General features: G+C 35.6%; 2 protein-coding genes and 1 long non-coding RNA gene across 11 annotated transcripts; 1 reads left to right on the forward strand and 2 right to left on the reverse strand.

Moving 5' to 3' along the window:
* Positions 1-3,078: 3,078 nt before the first annotated feature.
* Positions 3,079-11,757, forward strand: LOC124293855 (T-complex protein 1 subunit epsilon-like). Of its 3 annotated transcripts, none has more exons than XM_046736519.1 (9): positions 3,926-3,932; positions 5,379-5,492; positions 6,713-6,938; positions 7,849-8,047; positions 8,156-8,348; positions 8,883-9,152; positions 9,683-9,868; positions 10,224-10,542; positions 10,669-11,757. In XM_046736519.1, the coding sequence occupies exons 1-9, from the start codon at positions 3,930-3,932 to the stop codon at positions 10,800-10,802; spliced, it is 1,644 nt and encodes a 547-aa protein (XP_046592475.1). In that variant the 5' UTR covers positions 3,926-3,929; the 3' UTR covers positions 10,803-11,757. The 3 variants fall into 3 exon arrangements, with proteins under 3 accessions (XP_046592476.1, XP_046592475.1, XP_046592474.1); XM_046736518.1 differs by lacking the exon at positions 3,926-3,932 and adding an exon at positions 4,042-4,054; XM_046736520.1 differs by lacking the exons at positions 3,926-3,932; positions 5,379-5,492 and adding an exon at positions 3,079-3,309.
* On the reverse strand, positions 4,036-5,139 carry LOC124293856. Its single transcript, XR_006903728.1, has 3 exons — positions 5,113-5,139; positions 4,815-4,990; positions 4,036-4,330 (listed from the first exon to the last, which is right to left on the reverse strand). It is a non-coding gene; the product is annotated as an uncharacterized LOC124293856 (long non-coding RNA).
* On the reverse strand, positions 11,333-24,397 carry LOC107227343 (5'-nucleotidase domain-containing protein 3). 7 transcript variants are annotated; one of them, XM_046736527.1, is made up of 10 exons: positions 23,576-23,649; positions 23,457-23,489; positions 16,744-16,919; positions 15,512-15,739; positions 14,947-14,955; positions 14,699-14,836; positions 14,434-14,591; positions 13,713-13,899; positions 13,487-13,627; positions 11,333-12,921 (listed from the first exon to the last, which is right to left on the reverse strand). In XM_046736527.1, the coding sequence occupies exons 3-10, from the start codon at positions 16,795-16,797 to the stop codon at positions 12,565-12,567; spliced, it is 1,272 nt and encodes a 423-aa protein (XP_046592483.1). In that variant the 5' UTR covers positions 16,798-16,919; positions 23,457-23,489; positions 23,576-23,649; the 3' UTR covers positions 11,333-12,564. The 7 variants fall into 7 exon arrangements, with proteins under 7 accessions (XP_046592483.1, XP_046592477.1, XP_046592482.1 ...); XM_046736521.1 differs by lacking the exons at positions 23,457-23,489; positions 23,576-23,649 and adding an exon at positions 23,860-24,395; XM_046736526.1 differs by lacking the exon at positions 23,457-23,489.
* Positions 24,398-27,517: the final 3,120 nt, after the last annotated feature.

The raw sequence follows: 27,517 nt of genomic DNA on the forward strand, positions 1-27,517 counted from the left end.
ACTTCAATACTATGTATAATATGACATGATGTATAATGATTTTAGTTTCTACATTTCAGACAAGAAATACGCACTTCATCTTTCCTGCCGATTCCCGACTGAAGCGGCTAGGCTCTTCGATGGTCAACCTTTGACTGAAGATATATTCTTCAGTTAACGAGTCAGTTAATAACCCTGCCGATCTGCGACACTTGGATGGTCAAAATTTTTGCTCGTACCTTTCAAATGTGTGATAAAATACACTCGAAGTTTTAAGAAGCTTCGTTCTTTTACTCCCTATCAAAAAAATAAAAAATACCGACAATCACGTTTTCAGGTCTTTAAATCAGGACACTGCGTTAAATACTGTCTCACATACGGAGCATCCGTTTCATTTCGATCAAAATTAGCGCATCCGTGATGTGTTACAGTTACTCTGAATTCTTTTTCATACGAACACTCTTCGAAAACAATTCTGCTGCTCTACCCAAAGTAGGTACTTCACTTGCGACTAGCTAAAACAGCGTTTCGATTCTATGCCTACGAAAATTCAAGATCGAGTGAACAAATGAAAATTTGTTCGAATAATTATGAATATCAATGTTATGGAATACATCGAGCGCATGTCGAACAGAATCTCATTTCGAAATGACTAATTCTTCTATTTCCATATGATAGACGTATTATTGTAGATGATTCAGTTTGTCTTTTGGAAAATTATAAAATTTATAGTACTGTTTGGTCTCTGCATCATTATTATATCTGATATAAATATGTATACATTCTTTTCTCGGGTACCTATGCTTTAATTAAATGACTGTTTTGCTCCGAATTTTGGAAAAAATTTATTCTCGTTATTAATTTCTTGTATCGCCGACAAGTCGATAAGTACAGACGGCCAAGTACTGGCTTGGGCTTACCATTGCGAAGCTGTGTTACTCGGAAGGTGAATGTAGCCAGCATCATGTCGAAATCGGTATCTCTCTGATGTTCTGCAATAAGTTCTCAACTCTACCCTTGGAACATCTAAGGGAGCTTAAGCGCACGAAGATTTTCGGTTGTCACACCAAAGCCATTAGAGCAACTGTCTTTATATTCTTCAGTCAACGAATGTACTAAATTATTTTGCACTACGTAAATAGTTGAGGTTTTGTATACTGCGATTTCACTGACTACTGAGTCACCAGAAATATTGAATTGTTGAACTCAGCACACTTCACTCCCAAGGGTACTTCTTCACTCCGACTACAACTGTTAATTCATATCATGTTCTTTTGCTGCGCTAGCGCTATTCTGGTGGGTTGTTGAACTGTTACTTGCAGCTTACAACTGGACACTTTTTCAACTTGTCCCCAATACGTTCACTGACGTATATCCTCAGTTAATGTTTCGTGGCCATACGGCTCATTACGGATACCTCTGTCGGCAGTTGATTCAAACACCGAACTCGAAAGTTTGCTTCAACGGCTACAATAGCGAAACACCAAAGGCAAACTAATTATGCGGGGATTCTCCGTTGTATAGTAAAAATAGCTGAAACTACTTCTGAATGAAAATGGCCGAAACGCGGGAAAGCAAAAAGGATAAAAACCAACACATTCAAGTCTTCGTTCGTGTCAGGTACTTGTTCGAACAAAGTACAAATAATCCAAGCCTTAATTGAGTTTGTCGGCATCCAAAAAGCATGGCAATCACAAATCATTACAAACCCTTACTTTCCATTATTCATAAATTACGTGTATGTAATATATTTCGATCAACCCCGTTCACCAAAGTATTTAATGATTCATTCGATATTTCATTGTAGTTTTATCTTCTGTCAAATACCACTGTCAAGCATTGATGCTTCTGTGTAAACAAGTTCACTAATCCTACATTGTTGCTGCTCAAAAAAACCCGACGAAAGGTCTAATCTGAGTGGTACTATAAATTCTACTCACAAAGCAAGTTTTCACATAATGCAGTAAATCGAAAGAACACTTCACTCTGAGCTATTTTAAATGTCAAAAATAGTATTTTTTGCAACAAGTGCGTGTATAACAGAGTTTGATCGTCGCACACGTGGGTTGACCAGGCCGGCCCAAGTGTCTCGCGATTATAGTATACAAGAGTGTACAATTCTACATAGCAGTTGCCAAGAGCATTTTCTGATGCATGGTGCGTGAAATTCATAAAAAATCTCAGTGGTGGGCTAAGAATAACAGAAATAATAATCAGACATACATTGTTGCAATATATCAGAGGTGACCAGCGGTCGGAAGCGGGTCGAAGGATGCAGGGGTGAATCCTCACCCTGGGAACCCCCCCCCCCCCTCCCATACCTGAGAATATTCTTTTAAAAATAAAATCGATTCATGGAAATATGACTAAAATAATTATCTTGCATATATTCTATATTATAGCAACATCAGTCATTCACATGATAAATAATCAATATTCACTTTTTTTTTTTATTCACAGCTGCCATTCAAATTCCAAAAATAAATGATTATTCATATTAGCAACCTTAATAACTTAAATGGTAAATGATGAATGTTTACCATTAGGGCAACTCTCATTATATTTCTCAGTCAACGCTAGGTGTTTTCGACGTCTACGCACGTCAGAATATTGATTTGCTTGGTCTGATAGGAAATTACTATACCACAGTTCCGCGTTACGTGTCTCACCAGTTTTCGATATCGCTGTGGTGTCTACTGGTGTCTACTACGTGATCAAGTGCAACAACCTTGTAAAACCAACTAGTGACCGATTTATTTTTTGGAATATCAACGCAGCTACTGAAACGAGAAGATAAATGCCATTTATCTGGAGTACAAACTTTTCGATTGAAGTCAAAGATCTTTATTCCTACCTCTGACGGGTATGCGCGTTGAAGTAGTTTATACGAAATAACATACGAAACAATTTGTCTAGGAGTATTTATAGCTGCAGTGTGGCAAACGTTGATTACACTCTACTCTAGTACAGAGAGAAACCTACCCGAGCACCTGTAGATTGGTGTGCTTGTTGAAGTGTTCGAAAAAACATCTGCGTTCAATGTGGCCAGTCCTTGAGGTCACTCTGTTCTACTTTGTGAGCACACCGTGGAACACTCTGGAAGGAAGAAGACGCTCGGCAGTGGTCAGTGAGTGACCAAATGGCTGCACGTCTGTAGTGAGGTTCGATCGCCCGAGTTTACTTTTTTTCATACATCACAGAATTTGAACTACTTTCATTCAAAACATGTCTTTTCCTGGTTCTATCGCGTTCGATGAGTACGGAAGACCTTTTATTATCTTGCGTGATCAAGACAAGCAGAGTCGCTTGACCGGCAATGATGCGATTAAGGTGAGGCATGCACATGTTTTATAATTTCCATTGATTACATTTTCTGTTATAAGTTTCTGATCACACTGATTATAACTATTCCATTTATTAATTCAGATAAATTGCATTATTTCGTGCACACTAATTTACCTAATTTCACCAAAGTGCTGATCGCGTGGTGGCTTTGCAATTTTGTACGCGCCACGTGTTCGTAAACCGGTAGAGCCTCGCGCATTCGTGATATTTTACTTCGAACTTTGGGATTATGTTGTTCATTTAACACCCTCATGTGAGCTGCAAACCGTCAATTTCACAACGATTATGAATTTATCGCTAAATATGATTGGCATTTTAACAATGAATCCAATCACAGCTTCTGTCTTATAACCATATAAGGAATTTCTGTGCCTGTTCCCCCCTCATTCGTTCAGTCGGCTATAGACATTGCTGCATAATACGTACGTCGCACAGTGGTCCAAAAGCCCGAATTCCTGGTCAAAACTAATAACTCAAATATTTCTCAGTGAAAATTGCTAGTATTACTATACCTATAGTTTTTTGGCTTGCTGGTTTCGAAAATGAATGCAAAAATGCGAAATTCAAAATGGCGGCCCCGAAATGGCGGATATTTTTTACAAAAAATGGTACGAATTTTTAGAAATTCATAGTGCGAATGTTTTTTGGGTCGCTGATTCCGAAAACGAATGTAAAAATGCGAAATTAAAAATGGTGGACCGAAAATGGCGGAAATATTTCGTGAAAAATGGTACAACTTTGTTAAAAGTGATATTTTGTAAATTAATTTCTTTAATTCATACAGATTTTTTTCTTATAAAACAAAATAACATAATTTTTAAAGATACATACTAATCACCATCTAAATTCTCATCATCGACGTCGTTTCGATGAATGACGTTGTGTGCGTCGCCCCGCTACACTAATCCCATGAGGCGGGCCACGAGGCTCCGACCGAGTCGACAAAACACTGCTTCAAAGACTGCGTATTTTTGACCAATGCACAGTGGTCCAAAAGCCCGAATTCCTGGTCAAAACTAATAACTCAAATATTTCTCAGTGAAAATTGCTAGTATTACTATACCTACAGTTTTTTGGCTTGCTGGTTTCGAAAATGAATGCAAAAATGCGAAATTCAAAATGGCGGATATTTTTTACAAAAAATGGTACGAATTTTCAGAAATTCATAATACAAATGTTTTTTGGGTCGCTGATTCCGAAAAAAAAAACAAAAATGCAAAATTCAAAATGGCGGACGTTAAATGGCAGATGTTTTTCGCGAAAAATGATACCAATTCGCTGAAATTCATACTAGTAATGTTTTCGGGGTCGCCGATTCCGAAAACGAATGCAAAAATGCGAAATTAAAAATGGTGGACCGAAAATGGCGGAAATATTTCGTGAAAAATGGTACAACTTTGTCAAAAGTGATATTTTGTAAATTAATTCCTTTAATTCATACAGATTTTTTTCTTATAAAACAAAATAACATAATTTTTGAAGATACATACTAATCGCTATCTGAATTCTCATCATCGACGTCGTTTCACTGCTTCAAAGAATGCGTATTTTTGACCAATGGAGCAAAAACGAGCAGGCGATGCCAACGGTTTCACATTCTCTATACTTTTTCACACTAGGAATCGTTGAGATCTCCGCAGGATCTCCGGGGATCATAACTAATTCTCTACAGATAATAATGCAATTCAATGAAATAGGTTATTTTGCAGCACTCGTATTGCATCATAAATATCATCGCCATAAATTCCGAAACTTGGTTCATTCACAAAATTTATGTAATTCACTTACCTTGAGGAATAATATCCATTTTGGTTGACTCGATTTTCATGAAAATTGAAAAAACTACAGCCTTTTTTTTCGCGCGCTCGAAAGCGTGCACACACCACAGTCCCGCGCGAGTCTCGACAATGGTCACTTTCGAGGGCTTACCACAGGCCATGGAATGAATATGAACATCTGCCCTTTTGGATTTCAAAGCTCTAATGCTATCTATTGACAAATATGTGAAGCTTTACTTCGGATGATAACTTTCGGTTTTGGGGGTTTTGGCCAAGAATTCGGGCTTTCGGACCACTGTGCGTCGGTATTACAGTTGCATCTTATGCTTACTTTTTATTTCCTGTCAGAATTCAATTATAGACAACCCTTTTCACATTTTTGCAACTTCAGTAAGTACCTTACTGGAAAAAAACTTTCTTGTCATCTCCATGGGTGAAGTAATGGTAATGCTTGAAAATACTTTCTTTTTACCACGTCCAACTTGAGATTCAACTCAAAGGACAGCGGAAGAGCCAGTCCATCTGTATGTTTTGACTTTGTGTTTTCTGAAACATGTTACTTGAATCCAAATTTTTATCTTTCAGTTACGCACCTTGAGACACAGGAAAATTTTTATATGAAATTTGCCTGTGATTTTTAATAAAGTGTGCAAGATAAAATAAAATATGAGAAACTGAACCATTGAGTGATTCGATTAATGGACCACGCTTACTGATGTGTTTCTTACAAGCTAGTTCACTTACAATCTGTATTAATATTTTAACAGATTCACATGATTTAAAAATTGTGTTATTGTACTTCATCACAATGCATTATTATTGGTAGTATTTTTTCGATGACTATGTATTTACTGTATGTTTTTTTGTAACTCATTGTTACTCAAGCATAACAAATAGAACAAGGTTGTGAAAATTTCAAAAGTTTTAGATGCGAACATAAGTAATATAGTTTTACATAACAATTTAAACATCATTGAAGAAATGTTTTCTGCCATCTTGAAACATTTTTTGAGTGGTTGGTAGTAAACTTGATTAATTATATTAAACGAGAGAAAGATGGGAAATAGTATTTTCTCAGTATTCGTTAAACTACTGCGGTCTGAGCTTGTAAGATTAATGCAACATTTATGCATTTCCAGGAATCAATGTTATATTGCGATTTTAAAATTGTCCGGAGTTCAATAGATCATAGTAAATTCCACTAAAGTAAGATATATTCGTATTCTCGGAATTCTACATTTGTAAATTCCACCTAGAATTTCAAAACAGTGATTTCTGTTTCAATATTTCATTGTGTTGATATCATAAACCCGAAGTGCTGTAAAAACTTTCATTCTACAATAAAATCTTATTGTAAACCGTGAATAGTTAAGTTACTAATAAGTTATAAGAGAACCTGTAATACATTTTTGAGGGTGAAAACTTGATACAATTCTACAGAAGATTTGTAATCTAACATAAGTACAGCGATCAAGCTTATACATTGGTATATTTACATTGGAGTTGTAGTTTAAAATTAAATGTACGTTGCTAGTACTTGTGTGTAATTATGCAGTTGACTAATTCTCATGATATATCAATATAACTGAATTTCGTTCTCTCTTCTCTAGTCGCATATCTTGGCAGCTCGGAGTATTGCCAATACTTTGAAAACATCTTTGGGTCCCAAAGGGTTGGACAAGATGTTAGTTAGCTCCGATGGTGATGTAACAGTAACCAATGATGGAGCTACGATCTTGAAAAACATGGACGTAGATCATGAAATCGCCAAGTTGATGGTGCAGCTTTCTCAATCGCAGGATGATGAGATAGGCGATGGCACAACTGGTGTTGTTGGTAAGAACATCAAATCTACATTTAAATCATAAAACATTAAAAATGACATATAGGATGCAAAAGTGATGAATAATAAGAAAAAAAAAATTGGTATGATGATATTAGTTGAAAATTACAAACAAAAGGAATACAAAGCAATTTCAGTAACAATGAATTGGAATCAAGGATTGTAAATTAACAAAGTATATACGACTAAATGGTTGAATAGCGGGTGAATTTCAAACATCTATTCTTCAATTCGATTGGGTTTGTTTTATTCAAAAGTATATTGATCGAGTTTCTTTTATACATATTATGTTTGCTTTGAATCAAATTATTGTCAGAAAAAAATATGTAATCAAACGTCAAACTACATACCGTGGAATAAAACAAACTCCAACAGAATTCAGTAATTTTTTATCAGGATCCGATGCAAATTTCTATAATTCACCCACTTCTCTAGCTGTTAGGCATGAATATATACGCATCTAAAGAACTTTCTACACTGCGATGAAGCATGTTGAGACGTGTGAATCTCGATTGTCTCGAGAAACTCATATGTAAACAATACAAAAACCATGCAACATTAAGTTTCATCGATCTGAGACTCTGAACCATTGGGCAGCTATTCTTAATTGACTGCACGCACTGATATGTGTCTCACATCTGTATTCATGCCATTATGTAAATTCGTCTGTTTTGGGCAATTTAACTAAAGCAAACTCGCTATTTTCAAACTTTGGAATAACTTGAGCATTTCAATTTTGACAATATGATGCATGAGTACATATATACTTTATTATTGTGCTTTACTGAATTTAAAACGATTCCCAAGTCACAAAGACGATTTTTCTTACAAATACAATGTCACAAACTTCAGCTTCACTGTATCATAATATTGTCGTAAATTTTGTCACTTCTCTTACCTTAGTATTGGCTGGCGCGCTAATGGAGCAAGCTGAACAGCTCTTAGACAAAGGAATTCACCCAATCCGAATAGCTGATGGTTTCGAGCTTGCAGCCCAATGTGCGAACAACCATTTAGACACTATTGCGGAGGCTTTCCCAGTCAACCTCAAAGACTTGGAACCTTTAATCAAGACTGCCATGACTACTCTTGGTTCCAAAATGTGAGTGCAAGTTGAGATAATATTGCGTCAACTTGTCAATATTACATATCAAATTCTTCCAAACATCCAGTGTTGTATTTCGTTAATTTTTTATCATTATTATTACAGCATCAACAAGTGTCACCGACAAATGGCGGAGATTGCTGTGAATGCAGTGATGGCTGTCGCTGATTTGGAGACACGAGACGTCAATTTTGAATTGATCAAACTAGAGGGTAAAGTTGGAGGACGCCTTGAAGACACAATGTTAGTTCGTGGCGTTGTTGTAGACAAAGACTTCAGTCATCCTCAAATGCCTAAGGTAATTACTATCGCCTTTTATTGATCGATTTTTTTGTCGTTTTTTTCTTTTTCTTCCCCATTCAAGATCCTGCGAGTAATCGCATTTACAGAGTTCGTGATTATCAAATTCATATGTTAATTTAAGAAACAAGTTACACTAATTCTAATCATTCGAAATTGACTTACAAAAGCGTCCGCTTTTGCATCGTAAAAATTTGACCTTCTAAACTTTTGCACTATCAGTTTGAATTGTTGTATTGATATATCTGCAAGGAGAATTTCAGCAGTTTCTTCAATGTACTGCCTGACCAGACACCTTGCCATATTATCAGCATGTTTGATTCTCGTGTATTTGAGTAATTGAAAAACTCAAATGCTGTATCGATTTTGCAATAAGCATTTTAAAAATACAGTTTATACAGTTAAAATTTCAATTGAGATCAACATCCTATGTGATGTTATTGAACAATCTGGTTGCAGAATAGTGTAAATTTTTATTAAAATCGTTAGAAACGGTGAGTATAACACTGTTTCCATACTCGATGTGTTACAGAGGTTGGAGAATGTGAAATTGGCAATTCTTACTTGTCCATTTGAGCCGCCAAAACCGAAAACTAAACATAAGCTTGACGTGACTTCTGTAGAGGACTACAGAGCATTACGAGAATATGAACGTGAAAAATTCACTCAAATGGTATCTCAAGTCAAAGAAGCCGGGGCAACGCTTGCTATTTGCCAGTGGGGATTTGACGACGAAGCCAATCACCTTCTCCTCCAGGAACACCTGCCCGCTGTTCGGTGGGTCGGTGGTCCCGAAATCGAGGTGCTTATAAGTTTATTTTATTCTGCGGCATCTAGAAATTCGATAAAAGTGTCGGTGAAATTTATTCAATTTTGAAGTATTGAATCTACTCGGTCAATTTAATCCAAAAAGTGTAACATACGTATCGTTAATTTATTCACATGAATTTTTTCACAAAGGTAAGTGAAGACTGTCATGCATCATCCATCATGTTACCAAAATTCGAAATTCTGAGCATTCAGTTCCATTTATAAACAACCCAATGATGTGAAAGCGCAATAGAAGGGGGTAGCATTGCGAAACCAAGCGTCTGGTTCTCTTAATTATGAGTCCTCTAATTCATTCGAAAATGTATATACTTAATTTTTCGAACCTATTGTGGGCTTCTTTATTTGAGCACAAAGTCGACTTGGGACGTATCTGTTGCAGTGGCCCTAATGATCAATGATTATGAGAGCTGAGGGTTTTTTCACTTTCTTCATTAATTAACTGTAATCATAGATATTGTCAAATAGAAAGAATTTTTATAATGCTGATTATTCAATCCTCAGTTGATTGCCATCGCTACCGGCGGTCGTATCGTTCCTCGATTCGAAGAATTGACTCCTGATAAATTGGGATACGCGGGTGTGGTCAGAGAGTTGACTTTTGGAACCACAAAGGACCGCATGCTCGTCATTGAGGAATGCAAAAACTCACGAGCAGTAACCATTTTCATTCGTGGAGGCAATAAAATGGTAAGTATGCATTTTTTTTTTCACATTACGATCAGACGCCTAATTTATAAAAATAGTCTTGTTAAAAAATATGGCAAGGAGAATTTCAGCGATGTCATTCAATGCGTCTAACTGGCCAGACACCTTGCAAAAAAAAATAGTACAGTTTGCATATAAGCATTTGATTGATAATAAAAAAAAATTCATTTCATATCGAATTGTGTTACAAAATTTTCTTTATAAAATATTGATTAAGTTTAGTTGCAGCATTCATTCTAGTCCGAAAGAAATCGTCGACGCTTAATATAGTTTTTGATCATTGTCCCTTTCATTAAAGCACACTGTACTCCGTAAGCACATTTATTACTGTCAACAGATTATTGAGGAAGCGAAACGTTCGATCCACGATGCACTTTGTGCTGTGCGCAATCTCGTAACGGATGGAAGAATAGTTTATGGAGGTGGAGCAGCCGAAGTTTCCTGTGCACTGGCATGCGCCGCTCATGCCGACAAGATCAGCACCCTTGAGCAGTATGCATTCCGTGCATTTGCTGATGCGCTCGAGGCCATCCCCATGGCATTGGCAGAAAACGCAGGACTTTCTCCTGTCAATGCTCTTGCTGAAGCCAAGGCGCGCCAGTTGACCCAATCAAACTCTAGTCTTGGAATCGATTGCATGAACGTTGGCACAACCGGTAGGTGTATTTTGTTGAAAATGTACCTTCTGTGTTTGCTTGGTCGCTTTTTTTTTTCTATGTAAACAAATCCGTTTTTAACAAACTGAAATCTTTAAAATTAAAGTTCTTTTTTTTATTTTTCAGACATGAAAGTCCAGAACGTCATCGAATCTTTGAAGAGTAAGCAGCAGCAAATCTTACTTGCCACGCAATTAGTGAAAATGATATTGAAGATCGATGATATCAGATCTCCCAGTGACAACGGTATGGGAGTTTAAATCTGCCGAACATTCACAATAAAGATTGTTCAAATTGTCACGACACGTTAACGAGACTGGATTATTGTATTATTAATACGCTTCATTTGAATTGTTTCTGATAGTTATTAAACATCACCCAGACCGCTTACTACGCTCTGATTAAACAATTAATTGACTTCATACTGAAATTAATTTATAATAAAATAAAGCTATAATTGACATAAAAAAAAAAACAGAACCTACGTAATTAATCTCATCATTCGGATTGTTATTCATCCCAGGCAGTGTTCCGACGATAAAACTTATCCCGCGGTGGTGGTTACATTTTATTATATGTACATAGTACCTATAGTGATTAGGTAAGGATTTCACAAGGATACAATCTGGTTATTCGGCTCAGACTCCCGCACAATTTAGTCACAATAAAAATAGATTCCGCAAACTGAAAACTCTGATAAATATTTAGAGCTGCAAAGTATTATCAAAAACCGAATGTGGTCTGAACTGAATATACAACTTGTACTCGTGCGTTTGATATAGAAGACACGTTGCACACAAACACATTTTGTATTCGATTAGGTATGTCGTAATTTTTCTTATAGTACGTATGTAACATGCATAATGACTCGTTTCAACATTTTTTAAGTATCTACGAGTAACGGTTATCTTACGTTTGAAATTTGGCATGAGATACGCAACTATTCAAGCCAAATGATGATATCGAGACACGGAAAAGAACGCAGTATTGTAATTTTTTAATTTCATATTGTTCATAATTATTACTAAACTCAAATTTTGGCATTGATGTAATAATGACAAGATGTCAACAGACTCTAGAAACCGGTAATAGTCTGACAACCGATAGAAAAATGTCTGGAACTCCAAGTTATTATCCTTAACTTCGCGTGCCTTCATTTGTAATTACAATACGTGTGTAATGTTACTTTTTTATGAATAAATCGAAAATCAGATACTGCGATTTCAGTTAATATCCGGAAACATCGTTCACTTCGCGCATCACAAATAAAATTTTTATCATTTTTTATTACCCATGGTAAATTCTAGCTAAATAAATTAATATCTGACGAATATTTTATCCGATCATTGCTAATACTCGTACGTTTATATCTATCAATTGTAATTATCTATTCGATCAGATTGATTGAGATATCCCGATGTTACTCGGGGGCATTACATATCTATTTGTACTTGCAAACGTCCAACGATAAGAGTACGATTCGTTTCAGACAAACGTAGCGTCAACTTATTATATAAATCGATCGATCATTCAATTAGTTCTTAATCATAATAAGCTATAACTCAACTTAAGCTTTGGCAACACTTTCAACGTAAAAGTAAATCTTGACATTCCTAGGTATTTCTATCGATAAACTTGAACAAACTGTAGCGCTACGAAATAAGCTATTGAATTTCCCCACAGGATTTGAATTTCACGCAACGTTTCTACTACTGGGGAAAAATAAACTACAATTAAGGAAAATTGTATTTGTAAAAACTATTAAATTTCGTCAACTTCTTACGGATAAATTTAAGCGTATTAATAGTGTGAGGTCGATCTTAAATTGTAATCTGAAAGGAAGGAAACTAGGATGCTTATTTTCTTTCTGTTTTCTCAATACGTTTGAATTTTGATTATCTTTTTTTTTCTTTTTTTTTGGGAAAGAATAAAATACGATGCGTTCGTCCCAAATATTTCGAGATCAATTTCGTAACGCATATTTTATACCGCATGATGGTTTTGGCTCGGTTTGCGCACGGTTTATACGAAATAGTTAGTGTATTCATGGGGCATGACTCCTCTCCTCGGGTAAAAGGTGTGAGTGGTCGAATAGTTTAAGAGGTTGGTAATGTTGCTCATGTAGATGTCCGCGAAACGAAAGAGACGCCTAGAAAAGTAGGTCGGATTATGGTACGTCCTAAAGACTGAACCAAACTGTTGGTTGAATACGCGTTTGATATCGTTGCGTAGATTATCCCTTTCTCGCATCCATTCGTTCAACTGAACCTTCGCTTCCTTGCCCTCGTAATCCTGGTGATCCTCGATCAACGCCGTCAGCATTTGCAGCCAATTCGCGTTTTTCTTAAACTCTGGATCGTTGAGATTGTCGATTTCGTGCTGAAATGAAATTTATATTCAAGTCCCTCTGAAAGAAATAGAAAGAACTGGAATCTCGATTCACCTTACATTTTAAGAAGATTCGTTTTCAAAAATTTGTTCATAATTCCAGTATTTTTTATTCTTACATGATCTCAGAAATTTTCGTATCTGATGAATATAATAAATTGATCGATACTCGATGTACGACTGTCTCGTAATGAAATTGATACACGGTACTGATTTCCGCCAACCAACCATCTTAACATCATCGGCTTTGATCATTTGTGTGAACTTTTTCAGATGCAAAAAGCTATGGTTTTCTCAACACAACTTGAATGATTTATTTTAAGAAATGGTTGAAAGTAAAAGTTCGGCATGGTCTATTTTTGATTCCTTCGGTTAGAACTGTGCCATAAAATAATTAGACAAATGTAAAATCAAGGTTGGAAATTAAAAGTAATTTGATGCAAAAAAAAAATCGAATTCGAGACATTTCTTAGTATCGATACAGATTATGACAAGATGATGAATCGGAGGACCAAATCAGTAAACGAAAATCACGAAAACTTTGACGTGTGCTTACGGTGAGTTCGGTGATGATGGCTCCCGTTCTCCAACCGTGTTCCAAGGTAACGTCCGCGAGGTCGCTGTAAGGATGATCACCAAAGTACAACACCTGGTGTCCCCTCCAGCCCGTCATGTCTTGGAGTTGTTTGACCGTTCCCTTACGATACACCAATTTTCTTACACGTTCTTTCAAATTGATTTCTAGTATTTTTGGACGAAGACTGAGATAACAGATCATTTACCTCGAGATAAATTGTGCCCTTCTCTAACTTGGTTACACGGTCCCAGAGCAGGGTGTGTTTCTTTTCATCGTATATGCGGAGTGGTCTCGTTTCGTCGGTGAAGAATCGAGGCTTTCGAGCTTGAACGATAACTACGTCGAAGTAATCCTTCCAGTCCTCACCCAGCAGGAACTTCATACCGACGTTTCTGCACAAGTATTCCGCAAGATTGTAATACGTTCATTATCAATTAGGAATGTACAATTTGTAATTTATACGACAGTATAAGTGAAAATTACATTGTAATTTGTAATTGGAGGTAGATAAAATTGTGCTGGCCACTAAAAATAGTCATAAATATTCTGTAACGTATCCCTGACTTTATCTGAGCAAATTGTAATTTTTCCCTGACTAAATATCAAACTAATAATATCAATTCAAGTATCCTCGAGTGAAGCTTCGAATTCATCGATACTAAATATAAAAACATAAAATATGTCGCATTTTGTAATAAAAACGAAATTTTGTTAAGTGAGAAAAAGTTGAATTACATTTTATAAATTACAAAATAGGAAGTAATGGGTGATTTGTCTTTTATGATTTCATATCACTCGGATTACAAATTGTAACTGGGCGGTAACCAATACTTTTCTGCACGGAGTTAGCGATCTTTTCTGATCGATGGATCATAAATCTGCAACGTGCATTTTTTCAATTCTGCAGCGACAATAAATCCACTTACACGAAAGGAAACGGACTGTTGGTCACGAGGAACATCTTCTTCTTGATGCTCTTCAATCTGTCGAAAAACTTTCTCATGTCCTTATTTTTTTCCAAAAAATCGCCAACATTCTTGACCACAGTTTGGTGCATTATTGGATGGCAGCTTTGCACCGAATTCTGTAACGATACAATTCCAATGCAATGCGTGCTGTTGAACGTCAACATGTGCGCTAATTCTTCAGATTATGGTGGAAAAAATCACAAAAGTTTTACATCGCTCTCACCTTTACATCACGGAAAAGTATCTCGGGATGATAGTCGATGTGATTTTTTACAAAGTATTCAGCAACGTTACATAAGAGACCCATTTCTGGTACAGAAAACAGATCAGCCAGTTGAACCATCTTCGTTGATCGTGGATCCTGCGATCGATATGTGATAAATATGAAATAAATAACCGTTTTGCCATTTCCTACGGTCACATTATTTCTTTTTAGTTATCTTGACTATTATATTTCAAATTTTGACTCACCTGCTTGGTCTAGAACACAATCCAAATTTCGTGTTTCCAAATTCAACAGTCTCATGCAATCAAAAGAAACTCATGTTAAACACAGCTAAAATTTATATCGTGTACGCAAAATTTTCGAAATTCACGTTATTCCTTATGTCACCATTTCATTGAATACCGAAAACGGTTGTTATATATTTTAGGTATGAACATGAAATTTCACAAAAAAGTTCAAACTCAGAACTCCCGATACATATGTACATTTTTTTCTTCTATTTTGCAATGCGCCAAATATGAAAAAAACGGGATATTATGTGGAATTGAATGGAAAAATAAAATGCTACGAAATAAGTAAGTTTGATTCTTTGACTACCGAAAAACGAAATAAAGTAGATACATTCGACAACAAAACGAGCAAATTGAACATAAATACAAACTCATGAGATCTGGTTGGTCGAGTCGCCGCTGTCCGTTTATTAGCTACGGGTGGAACGTGGAGATGACATGCAACGGAAATGGTAAAAACAAAGAGAAAAATCAGCAATCGTATTTAATATGCGCTCCAAGATTCTCCATTATTCATCACCTGAGTGTGTTTATTCGGTGCCTCTACGTAGGCGATGGGTATTATCCTGTTTTTGTAGAGCCTCAAGACCTCCTCATCAGGCACCCGCTGTAAACCCCGGTACACTGTGCCGAGCTGAATTTGCAGGAAACTGTCCAGTTTCAAAAGTAACCCTTTTTCTATGTCGTAGTGCAAACCTCGAACTGCGAATCCCTCCGGGTATTCCAGCTTCCCGATTTCCTCCGGATACTGCTTAGCCAAATTACGTAATTACCAGATTTTGCATGTCGCAATGCTTTAATATTTGGATGATTACAGACACTTTTTCAAAATATGTTACATTAATCACGGTAGAGGATTTTTCCGCCTATAAGAACTTGTTCGTAAATTAATATTTGAATAAATTCACAGCTTCTATTCCTATGCCGTAGAATCGAAATGTTGAAACATTGTTTTGACATCACCGTTTTTGTAACGAAATTTTTATTGTGACCGTTTTATTCCCTGATATTCATATATTTTCACCTTCACCCAAAAAAACTCATATTTTCATAATACATACTCTCATATTCTTTTTTTTGATTCAACCCAAGAAAATTTATCACTAGAAGCAACCCAATTTTAGTTGAATATGAAACTAATAGAAGGTTTGTCTGCTATTTATTAAGATTCATTTGAAACAATGAAATTTCTTGCTCCCAAAACTCTATGCTTTACTGACAACATTCTATTGGATTTATCGAAAGTAAAAATGTGCCTGAAATTAAGTGAAGTCGATTCGCCGTCACTGAATCTTTGATATATATTTATAGAGAGTTAAAAATTAGTTTCCACCAGTACTCCGTTTTTCTAGGTATACTAGAGAAATAAATTTTCCAAGAAAGTTTAGAAAATAAGAATAAATGGAGGGAAATGACAATATCAAGTTGGAAATATATTAAAAAGCTTATCGACAAAGTTCAGACTTTGACAGAGAACATTTTTGTACGCCTGTGCGATTTGTTTGCACAACATTGTGTCTAATTTTACAAACTTTGGTGAAAACGTTTCAGAAATAAAAAATAGAAATGTAATTGAAACCATGCTCTTGGAAACCGTATTTGACTCATCGTCAGAGCAACCGACACAAATTTAAATGAAATCATACAGTACCCAATAAGTATTACTAAATAATAAATCAGAAAACATGTGATAAATAGTTTGAAGAAGTTGTGCTAAAAAATGTCGGCTATGGATAAGAAAAATGCTGTCACCTTGTATTTTTGAATGAGCATGTCGCGTCCCAGGTTGTAGAGCAGGTAGTCCATCGACGGTTTGTAACATGCCAGTGTGTAGTCATAATCGAAGCCATAGACTTGCACCTCCTCCAGGTCGAGCTCATTGCACGCGAAAACACCGTTTGCATTAACGTCCAATGGTAATTTTTTTGCTAAACAAGAGAATTTTTGTCGCAAATTTATTATCGGCCACATTCTGAAAGGTTCCTAATCTATGGCCACCAAGGAAAATTATATAAATGCATCATCTATTACGGAACATAAAATCATCACTTGGTTTGCAAATTCCTTGTAAAATTGGCGAGCTGAATATTTCTTCGCACCGTTAATCGTGCATTTTTCAACGCTTTAATTTTTGTCCGGTAAATAAAATATTTTCTTACTTCTATCGCTAACTGTCGCTGTAGGCTTTACTACAGATATAAGCGATGATTGTTATAAAAGGAAATGTTTGGAAATTATAAGCACGTGTGTAGGTACATGTGAAATGGAATTAATAATAGTTCAGCGAATTAAATTTTAATTACCAGTTTTCTTGCCACATGAGAATAATACATTATACATATTTTATGCGAAATGATAATCGGCGTGTAAATAATTCAACATTTCGTTTCGCACCCATGAAGACTGCGATGAAAATCTCTCTCATCCATGCATGTAGATATGGAACATTATTTTTGTAATCGAATAAGATTTCAAGACTGAATTTTTTGTGTGCTTAATTTTGATTCATTTCATTCCACCTATTAAAAGTACAGATCATGATCATTTAATAAAAATTTTACCTCAATTTCTTCTCGAGTTACAAAGTTTTTAAAAATTTCCTGCTTCAATTCTTCACAATTTAAAACTAACTCAAAAACGATATGAGAAAGTAAGATATTTAAAAAAGTCTCGACACATTTTTTGCTTTTGATTCTTGGATCGTAGATTCACATAGTAAAATATTTAAAACATTCCATCTTATGAAAATAAACAAATATTTTAAATTGTGACGTAAAAAAATTTGAATTTTTGATTTCTTGTTACGAATTCTGAGACAAGTACCAATATAGACAGACAATCGGTTACATTTCAATTGTTTAAATATAAATTTTAAGATCATTTCTCAAAAACGGTTCATTTCGGATTATGTGAAATATTCACTCCATAAAATTTTTGGTGGATAGAGCGATGCTTATTGACGAGCTAATACATTTTCATTCATTCTTTCGATAGGCGAAACGAAATAACTAAAAATCCAGTAAATACTAAAAATCAATCTCAAAATCTTGTTCATTTTAAAAAATAATACCCCGTACGTGTTCGAAAACTGACATGCACGTTGTACACATAATATACAATTACAGTAATTGTTACTGATTTTCAGACGACGATAAGTAAAACAAGGCGGTGTTAATGACCAGTCAACCTGCAGGCTAATGATAAACGTGCTTTCACTTCACGTACAACCACGTACATATTCAACACGGCATGTATACTCACGTTTATACATATATGTAAGCTACTCGGCAACGGGCTGGTAACACCCAATTGCTTATGTGGATCACGTATGTAGAATTGTACACGTACATTCATACTTGAACATAAAGGTGTGTACGTCTCGGTCGATTCATCTAGCCGTTGAATTGGGTAGCTATGTATTACAGGTATTTTTTCTACTATTTTTCAATACATCGTACATAGTGCATGTATCATAGTATGATTACATTCTCTTATCAATTTAAAAAAAAAAAAAATAGTTTTATACACATGTTACATTCCACGAGGATTTTGAATTATGCATTGAAATATTGCAGTAGATATATGTTTGCAGTTTCTCACGTTTGCCGCATGAATGTCAAGCGATTTTTATCACGATTTGATAATTGAATACATCTGAGATAGTTGCGAACTTATTGTTGGTGCGCATATTCTGCATATCCACGCAAACTTGCAGGTTTGAAAATCAGTTGGAACAAATACAGGAAACTGTAGATAATTTTTTTTTTTTGACAGCGTGCGTTTTGATTGGGTAGGTTTAAAGTTTACACGACGCAAGTGGGACAAACAGCATTTTACGAAATTGCTATACAGGCATGATTTATGTTGCATTCGGTCTTTACGGTGATTTTAATGATCGTATAACCATTATACGTTATACGTATATGTATTGGGATTTTTAATCAACTATCGAATAAATAATGTTTTAGAAACTTCATAGAAACATAAAAGTAGGCACGTATAAGTAATTGTAAATCAGTATGACGTACTGCAATTATAAATTAAACGATACATAAAGATTTCTGGGTGCAAAATTGGATTTTAGTGAAAACTAGAATTATAATTATATTCTTCCATACCGGTTTAGAATATTTTTAGAGAAAGTTAAAACATTTTGAATTTCAGTACTATTTTAGAATGATACTCAGAGTTGGCATCGTAATTATTTATCTTCAACGGATGAAAGTATGCAATCGTTGAAAATCCATACACGTTAGAGTTTTTCAAAATAGATATATTTTCCATGAAAATTCGAAAATTATAATATGTTTTTCACCTTACATTTAGAACTATAATATGGTGTTTCATTTGTTAAGCCAATGGGATACTAATCGTAGACTGCGTAAATTTTATTTTCAATTTTCTGTCCAAGCAATTAATGATGTGAAAAAAAAAAAATAACTGATACGGTTGTCGCATGGAATAAATATTTTTCGCTCCAGGCTGCTGTTTCTGTTTACTATCGTAGGTTCTGCAAAAAGTACTATGATCCAATTCTCATCACCGTGTAAATTTTCTAAACGACAATGGCAGCTTAATTTACATCTCTTAAATCTTCTGTGGATGACACAATTACCCACGTATAAGTATTTAATGATTCCGTTGTTCGGACTTCAGAGCCACAGCTCTTATCGACGAGTGGTATCAGTGTCAGTGGGTGATGATTGGAATAGCTTAATGCCCAGCTGACTAATCTTGATCAGCGAGTTACGACCGCTGCATTGCGTTCCTATTTATTTTGCAGTTAAGGAATTGGAGTTGAATACGTTTTTCATCTTTCGCAGACGTATTACACAAACCGGCGATGTAACATCGCGAAAAAAAATTGCACGTGTATAAATAAACTCACGGATGCGTGCAACGAGCTATTATATGTAATGAGTACGGAAGAGGGGACGAATTGCAGAACCCTATTATATGTGATTAGATGAGGGATTACGTGATTTTATGGGACTCTTGGGCCCCGTGACATGGTACTTAACGGCGGTTATATCTTGCGATTTTCGTACGGTAACGACGTTGAAGATGTTGGGCAAACAGTCTGGTCAAGACATTTATCGACCATAGAATTAGAAAATTGGCAATCAAACGTTCGAAACTTGCGATTTGTAACAATGATGGGAGAGTTTAGTTATTGAGAAGCTACTCGAGGGAACTGTTTTGCCGTTTTTCGAAACTCGAGTACATATATTATACACACATATGTCAAATTAATGATTTTCAATAAGATATCGTAATGAAATGCAAATGAGGAATTAATTCAGTGTAATTATTATCTTGAAGATACGGTTCAAAGTCGGTCATTGATTTGATTACAAATGTTAGAGGTTTCCAGCGTTTCAAAACACGAGCCTTCATCGTATGGATTGGTGAAATTTCAATAAATGGTAATGATTTTTTAGGAAAAATTTGTGCAAAAAAAAAAAAATCATGAAAATTTGCTCTACAAGTAGTAGAAACAAATATGTACAAAGGTTTGAAATGGTTCATAAAGATTGAATTACCTTTATGTGCATATCACTGATAATTCATTTATGCATTAATTTTCTTCATTTCTATTTGTTTAATTCTGGTTACCATTAGATAATCAAAACACGAATCGATCGGCATTTTTCACATTCGTCAAATGTCATTTCTTCGTGTCACCCGATACAACGACAATGCTAATTGTATATTTTTGGCAACAGTTCCGGCAACAGTCATACTAGAAACTCTCACGATCCAACGTGTTACGTGAACAAATGTTTGACAAGAACATTTCGCTCAAGTATTTTGCACGCCAGGCGAAACACGTGTTACGGTACCTAGCTTGGCGTTGAGCCTAAAAATATTTTAAGGCTTCGACATACACCAACTTTTATACTTTACTGCAATTCCAATGATGTTTCACAAATTTTTTGCAATTGGAGTCACATCAATTCTCTAATGATATAAAAAATCCTTAATTTTGAGGGTATAAGAGAGGGACGAGAATTTCACGTTTTGAGCACAAAAATCATTACTACAACGGAAAGCCTGCATTGACCAGAGTCTATAATGATATGAACGACAATACTTTATGGTACACTCCGCACATTCTATTCCTACAACTAAATTGACAAGAATATGAAGTACAAGGTTGGAGAGTTGGGATAAAATTAATAAATGAATAAATTACAAAAAGAAAAAAAATATTTATCCAATGATCAAATATAAATGATGAAAACTGACTTGACTGTACGAGGATAGAATAAAGGATGTGAGCCGTTGAAAATATTTCTACAAAGTTCTGTACGTACAAATTGTATAATGTATTCAGAAACGCAATTTTAACTGCATATTTCTGTGTATAAGGTACGCACGTAACATATAATATGCCCTCACTCTATGTTGAACTAAACGGAATTTGAACCGTGCCGTATGAATTACCTACCGACAATGCTATCGCGAAAATAAATATTCATTTCGCCAAAACTGTTATATAATTGTTTGTTTATTCATCGTACGCAATGATTTATTGAAATCACCAAGCTTCGAATGATCGGGTTGAATTTAAGCACAAAAATATGCCCTCGCCATACACAAACTTCAAGAACCGCGAATTTGAACTGTACCACTCCAGTTATTGACAGATTCAAACAAATCATGTCATTGTCGTTGTCTTGTCGTTGGTAATATTATTATTAATATTGTAATATTTCAACATGACCAAATGTGCTATGAATGTCCAATTTTGACGAATTATCATTCCTTTCGTACACATAGTTTATTCTTTCCAGAAAGAATTTTTATTTACAGCTTTTCCAATAGTTTGTCTTTTTCCAAATATTTCAATTTGAAATGTCAATGTAAATTAATACTAGTTTATGAGCAATAAGTTAATAAAGACCTGTTCAAGAAATGCGAGTATTAAAAAAACGAGGAGTAAGAAGAAATGACTTTTAATTAATCGAAATTCAGCGACCAATATGCCCTGGCATTAAACAACCAAATTTCTAAATAATGTTATCCCTCGAAAGTTTTTAATCTATGCCTGGGTTATTGCAGTTTGAATTTACAGGTTTTATGGAATTATCTTTATCAGAGAATACTGTTCTAATTAATTTAAGCTCAATTAACTTGATTGACGGTCTGAATCGTGCGGCGTCTGAATCATCATTCGTAATATTTTTGGCCAGAAATTTTTAATAGTAAATTGTGCAGGATATACATAATTAATAAAAGGTAAACAATCAGAATCAAGCTGCCATGAAACTGCTATGATACGAATACACTGAATACCGTGAAATTTTGCATCTTATTGCTAGCTTACTCACGCATTGTTTACACAGCATTCGAAACACGTTCGTTTCTTCGATACCAATACTCAAGATTATAACACTTGTACGTACGTATATAGTTTGGGTTAAATAATGATACAACAGTGGGACAAAGTCAGCAACTAGACTAAATTCAGATAAATTCAATGAAAATATTTATCCTTTATCATCGACGTAAATTAACAATACTGCAAATTATGATTGATATATGATCATTGGTGTTTCAGACGGGTGAAATTACTATAAAAATTTTCCTGAATCCAAAACCGTATGAACTCTGATTCGGATCGATTATAGCATATTTTTTGACGCTTTGACGATAGTCAAATGAATTGACACTCGAAGTGACATTCGACGCGGTCGGTAAAGAAGAGTTGACTTTAGTGAACTTTTGTTGTTTAAGAAGACACTACCGTTAGTCCTTACCGACCGCGACAAACTCAGTTACTTTGAATATTATTGAAGCCTACTCGTGTAATGTAGAGATCAGTGCGCAGAACTGACGTGAAAACGTCGCAGACTGTGCAATTCTATATGCAATGTCAAAGAAATATGTAAACAACATTTTTTTCATGCGGAAATAACTCTAGAAATTGTATTCCTACATTGAGTGGTAATTCAATTACAGAAACACTATTTCAAATACATCATGTTTGCAAAAAAAAAAAAGATTTCAAGTAATCTTATTCCAGTGTTTTCACGTTAGTCTGCGTAGACTTTGATAATACTCAAAAACAGTGATATTTTACTCTATCGGTAAAAACTGGCCATATGAAATTTAATGTTGTTTCGGACCACGGTTTTACGTGCAAATCTGAAAACTCCACCGTTTTTCGTTGGTCGGGAGTGTCACCTTAACCGCGACCAAATCTGTATTTCCCCGTCTGTCTGTTAGGTACGCTATCACGTTGGGGTAGTATAATATTTATAGATATACACAAGACTTAACTTTATTCTCAGTGACGTAAAAAAAATGTCAATAGTGTGTCACGTCCTAAGCTGTTGAAAAAAATTTAAAAACGTTGAAAATTTAAATTAAAAATGTATCATAATCCGGTTATTCGTGCTCCTATTATATTTCATAATCCATTTAGACCGCTGAAAATAAAGTACAATAAGACAACCTACATTCAATGAGAATTGCAGGTACATACAATACATCTGAAAAACAAAATACACAAAATAATACAGTAACAATTATCGCGTATTACGTATTTTAAACTGTACAAGAAATGCATCTCGCTAACACTTGTTGCGCCTCAGTTTCGCATTTTTTAACGCGAGTGTACGCGGATCAATCGCGAAGAGCAGCGAGAGCACGCGTGCTCGAATCATCGAACTGGAGCATCGGGGAGACTAGGCTAGGCTACCAGCTAATAATCATCGCGCATGCGCCAAGTTCTCGACCTGCGCAACGCGACTAGAATCTCAGGTTCCGCTAGGCGGCCGCGTGCTCTCGCGTCTCGCGTCGTTCCGTTACCGCAGCGATCGCGTCTCACGTATCATCGAGGGAATAAAGTTTTCTACTCACATTCACACTTCGCCTTGGTGTTCAAGTAGTTCTGACGCATCGTTTCGCGCGATATTTTTCTGTGACTGTAACCCGGCTGCTGGGTGTATTTCCTGGCTCCATTTCTGCACAGATATCTTGTATTCCTCGCTGCGCCGCTCAGGAGCAACACTACCGTAGCTTTGCCAAACATGGTGGACCGATGACGCTGCCGGGCCAACTGGTCCGATTGCTAGGGAGCTCTCTCTGTTCATTCGTGACGTTGAACAGAAATACGCACGGAATACCTGGCCGGCTAGTCTTCGTCCGGCGTAATGCCCTTCATTTCTCGTTGCGCAATTTTTACAAATTCTCACGGCGTCCTTGATTCGTCAACGCTTATCGTCACGGATATGTAATACGCGAATGTCACTCCGCGATAGATATTCACTCGCGCACATGCCTCTCGCGATATTCGAAACGCTCTGCGCCGCTGCACTGCGCGATTCTTATTTCCGGTATTTTTCACGTTGTGTCGGCGCCTCTGTCCGCGGCGCCCTTTTCGACGCTCGATCTTTGCTAATTAGTATCTGGATCTAGAACATTCTCGCGGATATTAGCGGACTCGACGCTGACTAGATTGTACCGTGATTAGGTGAAAGCAAATTTTTCACATCTTTGTTTCCGGGAAAAATTCATAGCTCTAATCTGTGTATTATCTGACTTTACCATGTCTAATTTATACCTTTAAGCGGAGCTAATTAGTTGTATAAATATATATCGTTGAACTAGATGTATAATTCATAGTTATAAATACATTTTTATAATATACATCCATTAGATCGGACTAGATGGACAAAATTTTGACGTTATAATTAGAGGTATTCATTTTTCTCAGGCTTATTCATTCTTATATCGAATTACTTTCCGAATTACAGCGTCCTGTGACCTCAATATTAGGATTGTATTACTTTCATTCCACAGAATTTGATTGTTTCCGAACCTTCTATCATATGCGAGTAAAATATTCTTCAAATCAATAAAAACTGTTGTTACTTCGCGAAAAAATATAATTTCTTTGTCAATAAGTCACTTAAAGTCAGCTTATGGGGTGTAAGGGATTGATCTTGATTTTTGACTATACTCGCTTAACTGTAACCAAAAAATCTTCATTATATGCTACCATTTCCTGTGATTATATCCACTAGTACTCCATTTTCTTGCAACTGTTACCATGATTTCATGTTGTTACAACAATAAATTGATATTCAAGTTTTATTTAACTGAAAACATCGAGTTAACTAATCAAACAGATTTAATGTTGCATTCACCATAAAATGCGGTTTTTACAACTCTAATCACACGCAACAGTTATTTGCTTAACTGCGAACAATACTTGAACCGTTCTTACAGCAATACTCAATTTACTAGAATTCCATGGTAATTAAAAAAATTACAATTTTTCTCAGTGTACATCGTGAATATTTTTCTAAATTCCACTTCACATTTATATACACCAGAAACTGAAGTGATTGACTTGATCTAATTTCAGAATCAATTTTGCTTTAACAACGTTTACATGTTTGTTACGCAGTGTCGCAAATTGATGTATAAACAAAAAGTGCTGCAAAAAATCGTCGAATACGTAACGATTAACGTAATTCAGAGATTTGTACAACAAATACCGAAGAATGCGTGAGGCGATTTCAGCCAACGTGTGTTTAAGCATCTATTTCTCTACTTACGAAAGAGAGAACTGAACCGACTGTTACTCCGCGTGGGGGGCAACGTGCAGGAACGTAGAAAGTCACGGAAATAGAGTGAATATAGTCTTGAAGGAATTTGGCGCGAGGTACAGGCTGCCAAATGACAGCGTGTGTCAAGAAATTTAAATTCCTCGAGCATGCCCTGCTTAATTTGAGCTTGTAAACGCATAGCGAGCAAAGAATTGTAGCAATCATACATGTATGCCTCGCTGAATATTTCATCACACTAAATCAGTCGGACTCTAAAATTAAATGCTGATAAGCACCACAGAGTAAACCAACTTCAGTGTTGTCTAATTTTTTCGCGCAAGATGATTCTGACGGAAATTTTGATCTGCTGCTACATTCTTGACATTCCTTTCTCAGAGAGAAATAAATCACTGCTGTTGTATAAGAGAAAATTTAAATTAAGAATGTCTAATTGTTTTCAAATCAAACCCAAATTCGAGCACTTCATGAATTTTTTCAAATAAGTTTGCATAAAAAGTAGGCGTCTTGTGGTCACGTGAAAATTGTATACATACTGGATACGTAACTTTTCACGTAGTTTATACCAGCTTCGTTTTCAACGTGAAATCATGCACAACTTTACCGATCATCGCGTAGAATTTGACGAAGATTATGTCGTTCGTCAACCTGAAATTCTGTTCATATATCTATAGTCTCAGAAGCCGTGATAACGAATTCGAACACTTCGAAAACTTCGCGAAATTATAATACGAGAAAATGTTCAATTTCAGGAGCACTAATCATTACACTTATAGTAATACAGTGAAGATCCAGAATGATAAAGTTTTTTGAAAAAATGATTCCGAAGTCTGATAGTCACATAAAACATAATTATAAGCGAAAAATTATGTCATTATCCTACTGGAAAGAACTGTAGCTCGTATTTTCTCTTGATAAAAAATGAACATAGGTACTCGTTTATCGTAAAAAAAAACTTTATACACCAAGTATTTATTTCGCAGTTTGATTCTCAGCGCTGCGGTAGAAAATATTTAGAACGCTGGCATCTCGAAGAGCAAACATGTGCCGATGTCTCGTGTGAGAAAGCAGTGCTGTTTCATCCTTATTTCTGGTATAATAATACACATCTACCGGGTGCAGCATTAAACACAGAGTTATGCAGGAGGCGCTTTCTTCGTTCCTCAAAACTGTGTATCATGTAATGCAAGAAAATATTGTATTCACGTAGTTACGACGTGTTAATTATTCTGTCATATTTTTGTCTTTTTTTAACTGTACACTAGGCTTCTTCAAAAAAACCTTCGTTTCTTTTCAATCTCCCACCACATGAAACCATAGTTTATAACATAATATTAATCCTCGTGAAAGGAAATTGCCGTGAAATTTTTTGAAGCGGTGCCGCATTGAGTTTTTGTATTAGTCACTTTATTAACACGTAATAAATCCAGTTGAAGTCGGAGATCAAAAAAAGAAAAAGGTATTTTTTTTTGGCAGTCTACTGCACACATTTCCCTTTAAATTGGAATAACAAAGACATGTAGATTTTGTTTTTTCGCAAATTTTTTCTCTTTCGAAATCGTAGTTTTATGTATCTGCGATGTTAGGACAAAATTTACACCGCTATTCGACGATGCTACTCTTTGAATGAAAAATATCGTATGTCAGATATCGTTGCATGAAATACGATGGAGAAAAGTGAAGTAGAAACTCGTCGCTGTCAGTCCGCACAAGTTCAGCTACGCGTCATGTTCTTCTTGATAAGTACATATCTTTCACGTCATCAAGATATCCCGCGAACTCTGAAGGCTGGTGATGAAATGTACCAAGTGTCATCCTCTGCTGCATGGATTTTTCAATGTTATACCGAGTTTGGAGGAATGACAATTACGTAAAGGCAAATTGCGATAGCATGTTTCAATGTGAATGTACAAAATAAATATCAGAAGAAAATTTGAAAAATTGTT

This window comes from Neodiprion lecontei, chromosome 4 (assembly GCF_021901455.1).
Source record: "Neodiprion lecontei isolate iyNeoLeco1 chromosome 4, iyNeoLeco1.1, whole genome shotgun sequence".
NCBI lineage: Eukaryota > Metazoa > Arthropoda > Insecta > Hymenoptera > Diprionidae > Neodiprion > Neodiprion lecontei.

Excerpts from the sequence above, each read along its gene's own strand:
- LOC124293855 (XM_046736519.1), top strand. Across the intron at positions 8,349-8,882 it reads GTCATCCTCAAATGCCTAAG|AGGTTGGAGAATGTGAAATT; the intron begins GTAATTACTATC and ends GATGTGTTACAG. Across the intron at positions 10,543-10,668 it reads CATGAACGTTGGCACAACCG|ACATGAAAGTCCAGAACGTC; the intron begins GTAGGTGTATTT and ends TTTATTTTTCAG.
- LOC107227343 (XM_046736521.1), bottom strand. The coding sequence starts at position 24,031 with ATGTTTGGCAAAGCTACGGTAGTGTTGCTCCTGAGCGGCGCAGCGAGG. Across the intron at positions 13,900-14,433 it reads AACAGTCCGTTTCCTTTCGT|AAACGTCGGTATGAAGTTCC; the intron begins GTAAGTGGATTT and ends ATACTTGTGCAG. Across the intron at positions 12,922-13,486 it reads CCATCATCACCGAACTCACC|CACGAAATCGACAATCTCAA; the intron begins GTAAGCACACGT and ends ATTTCATTTCAG.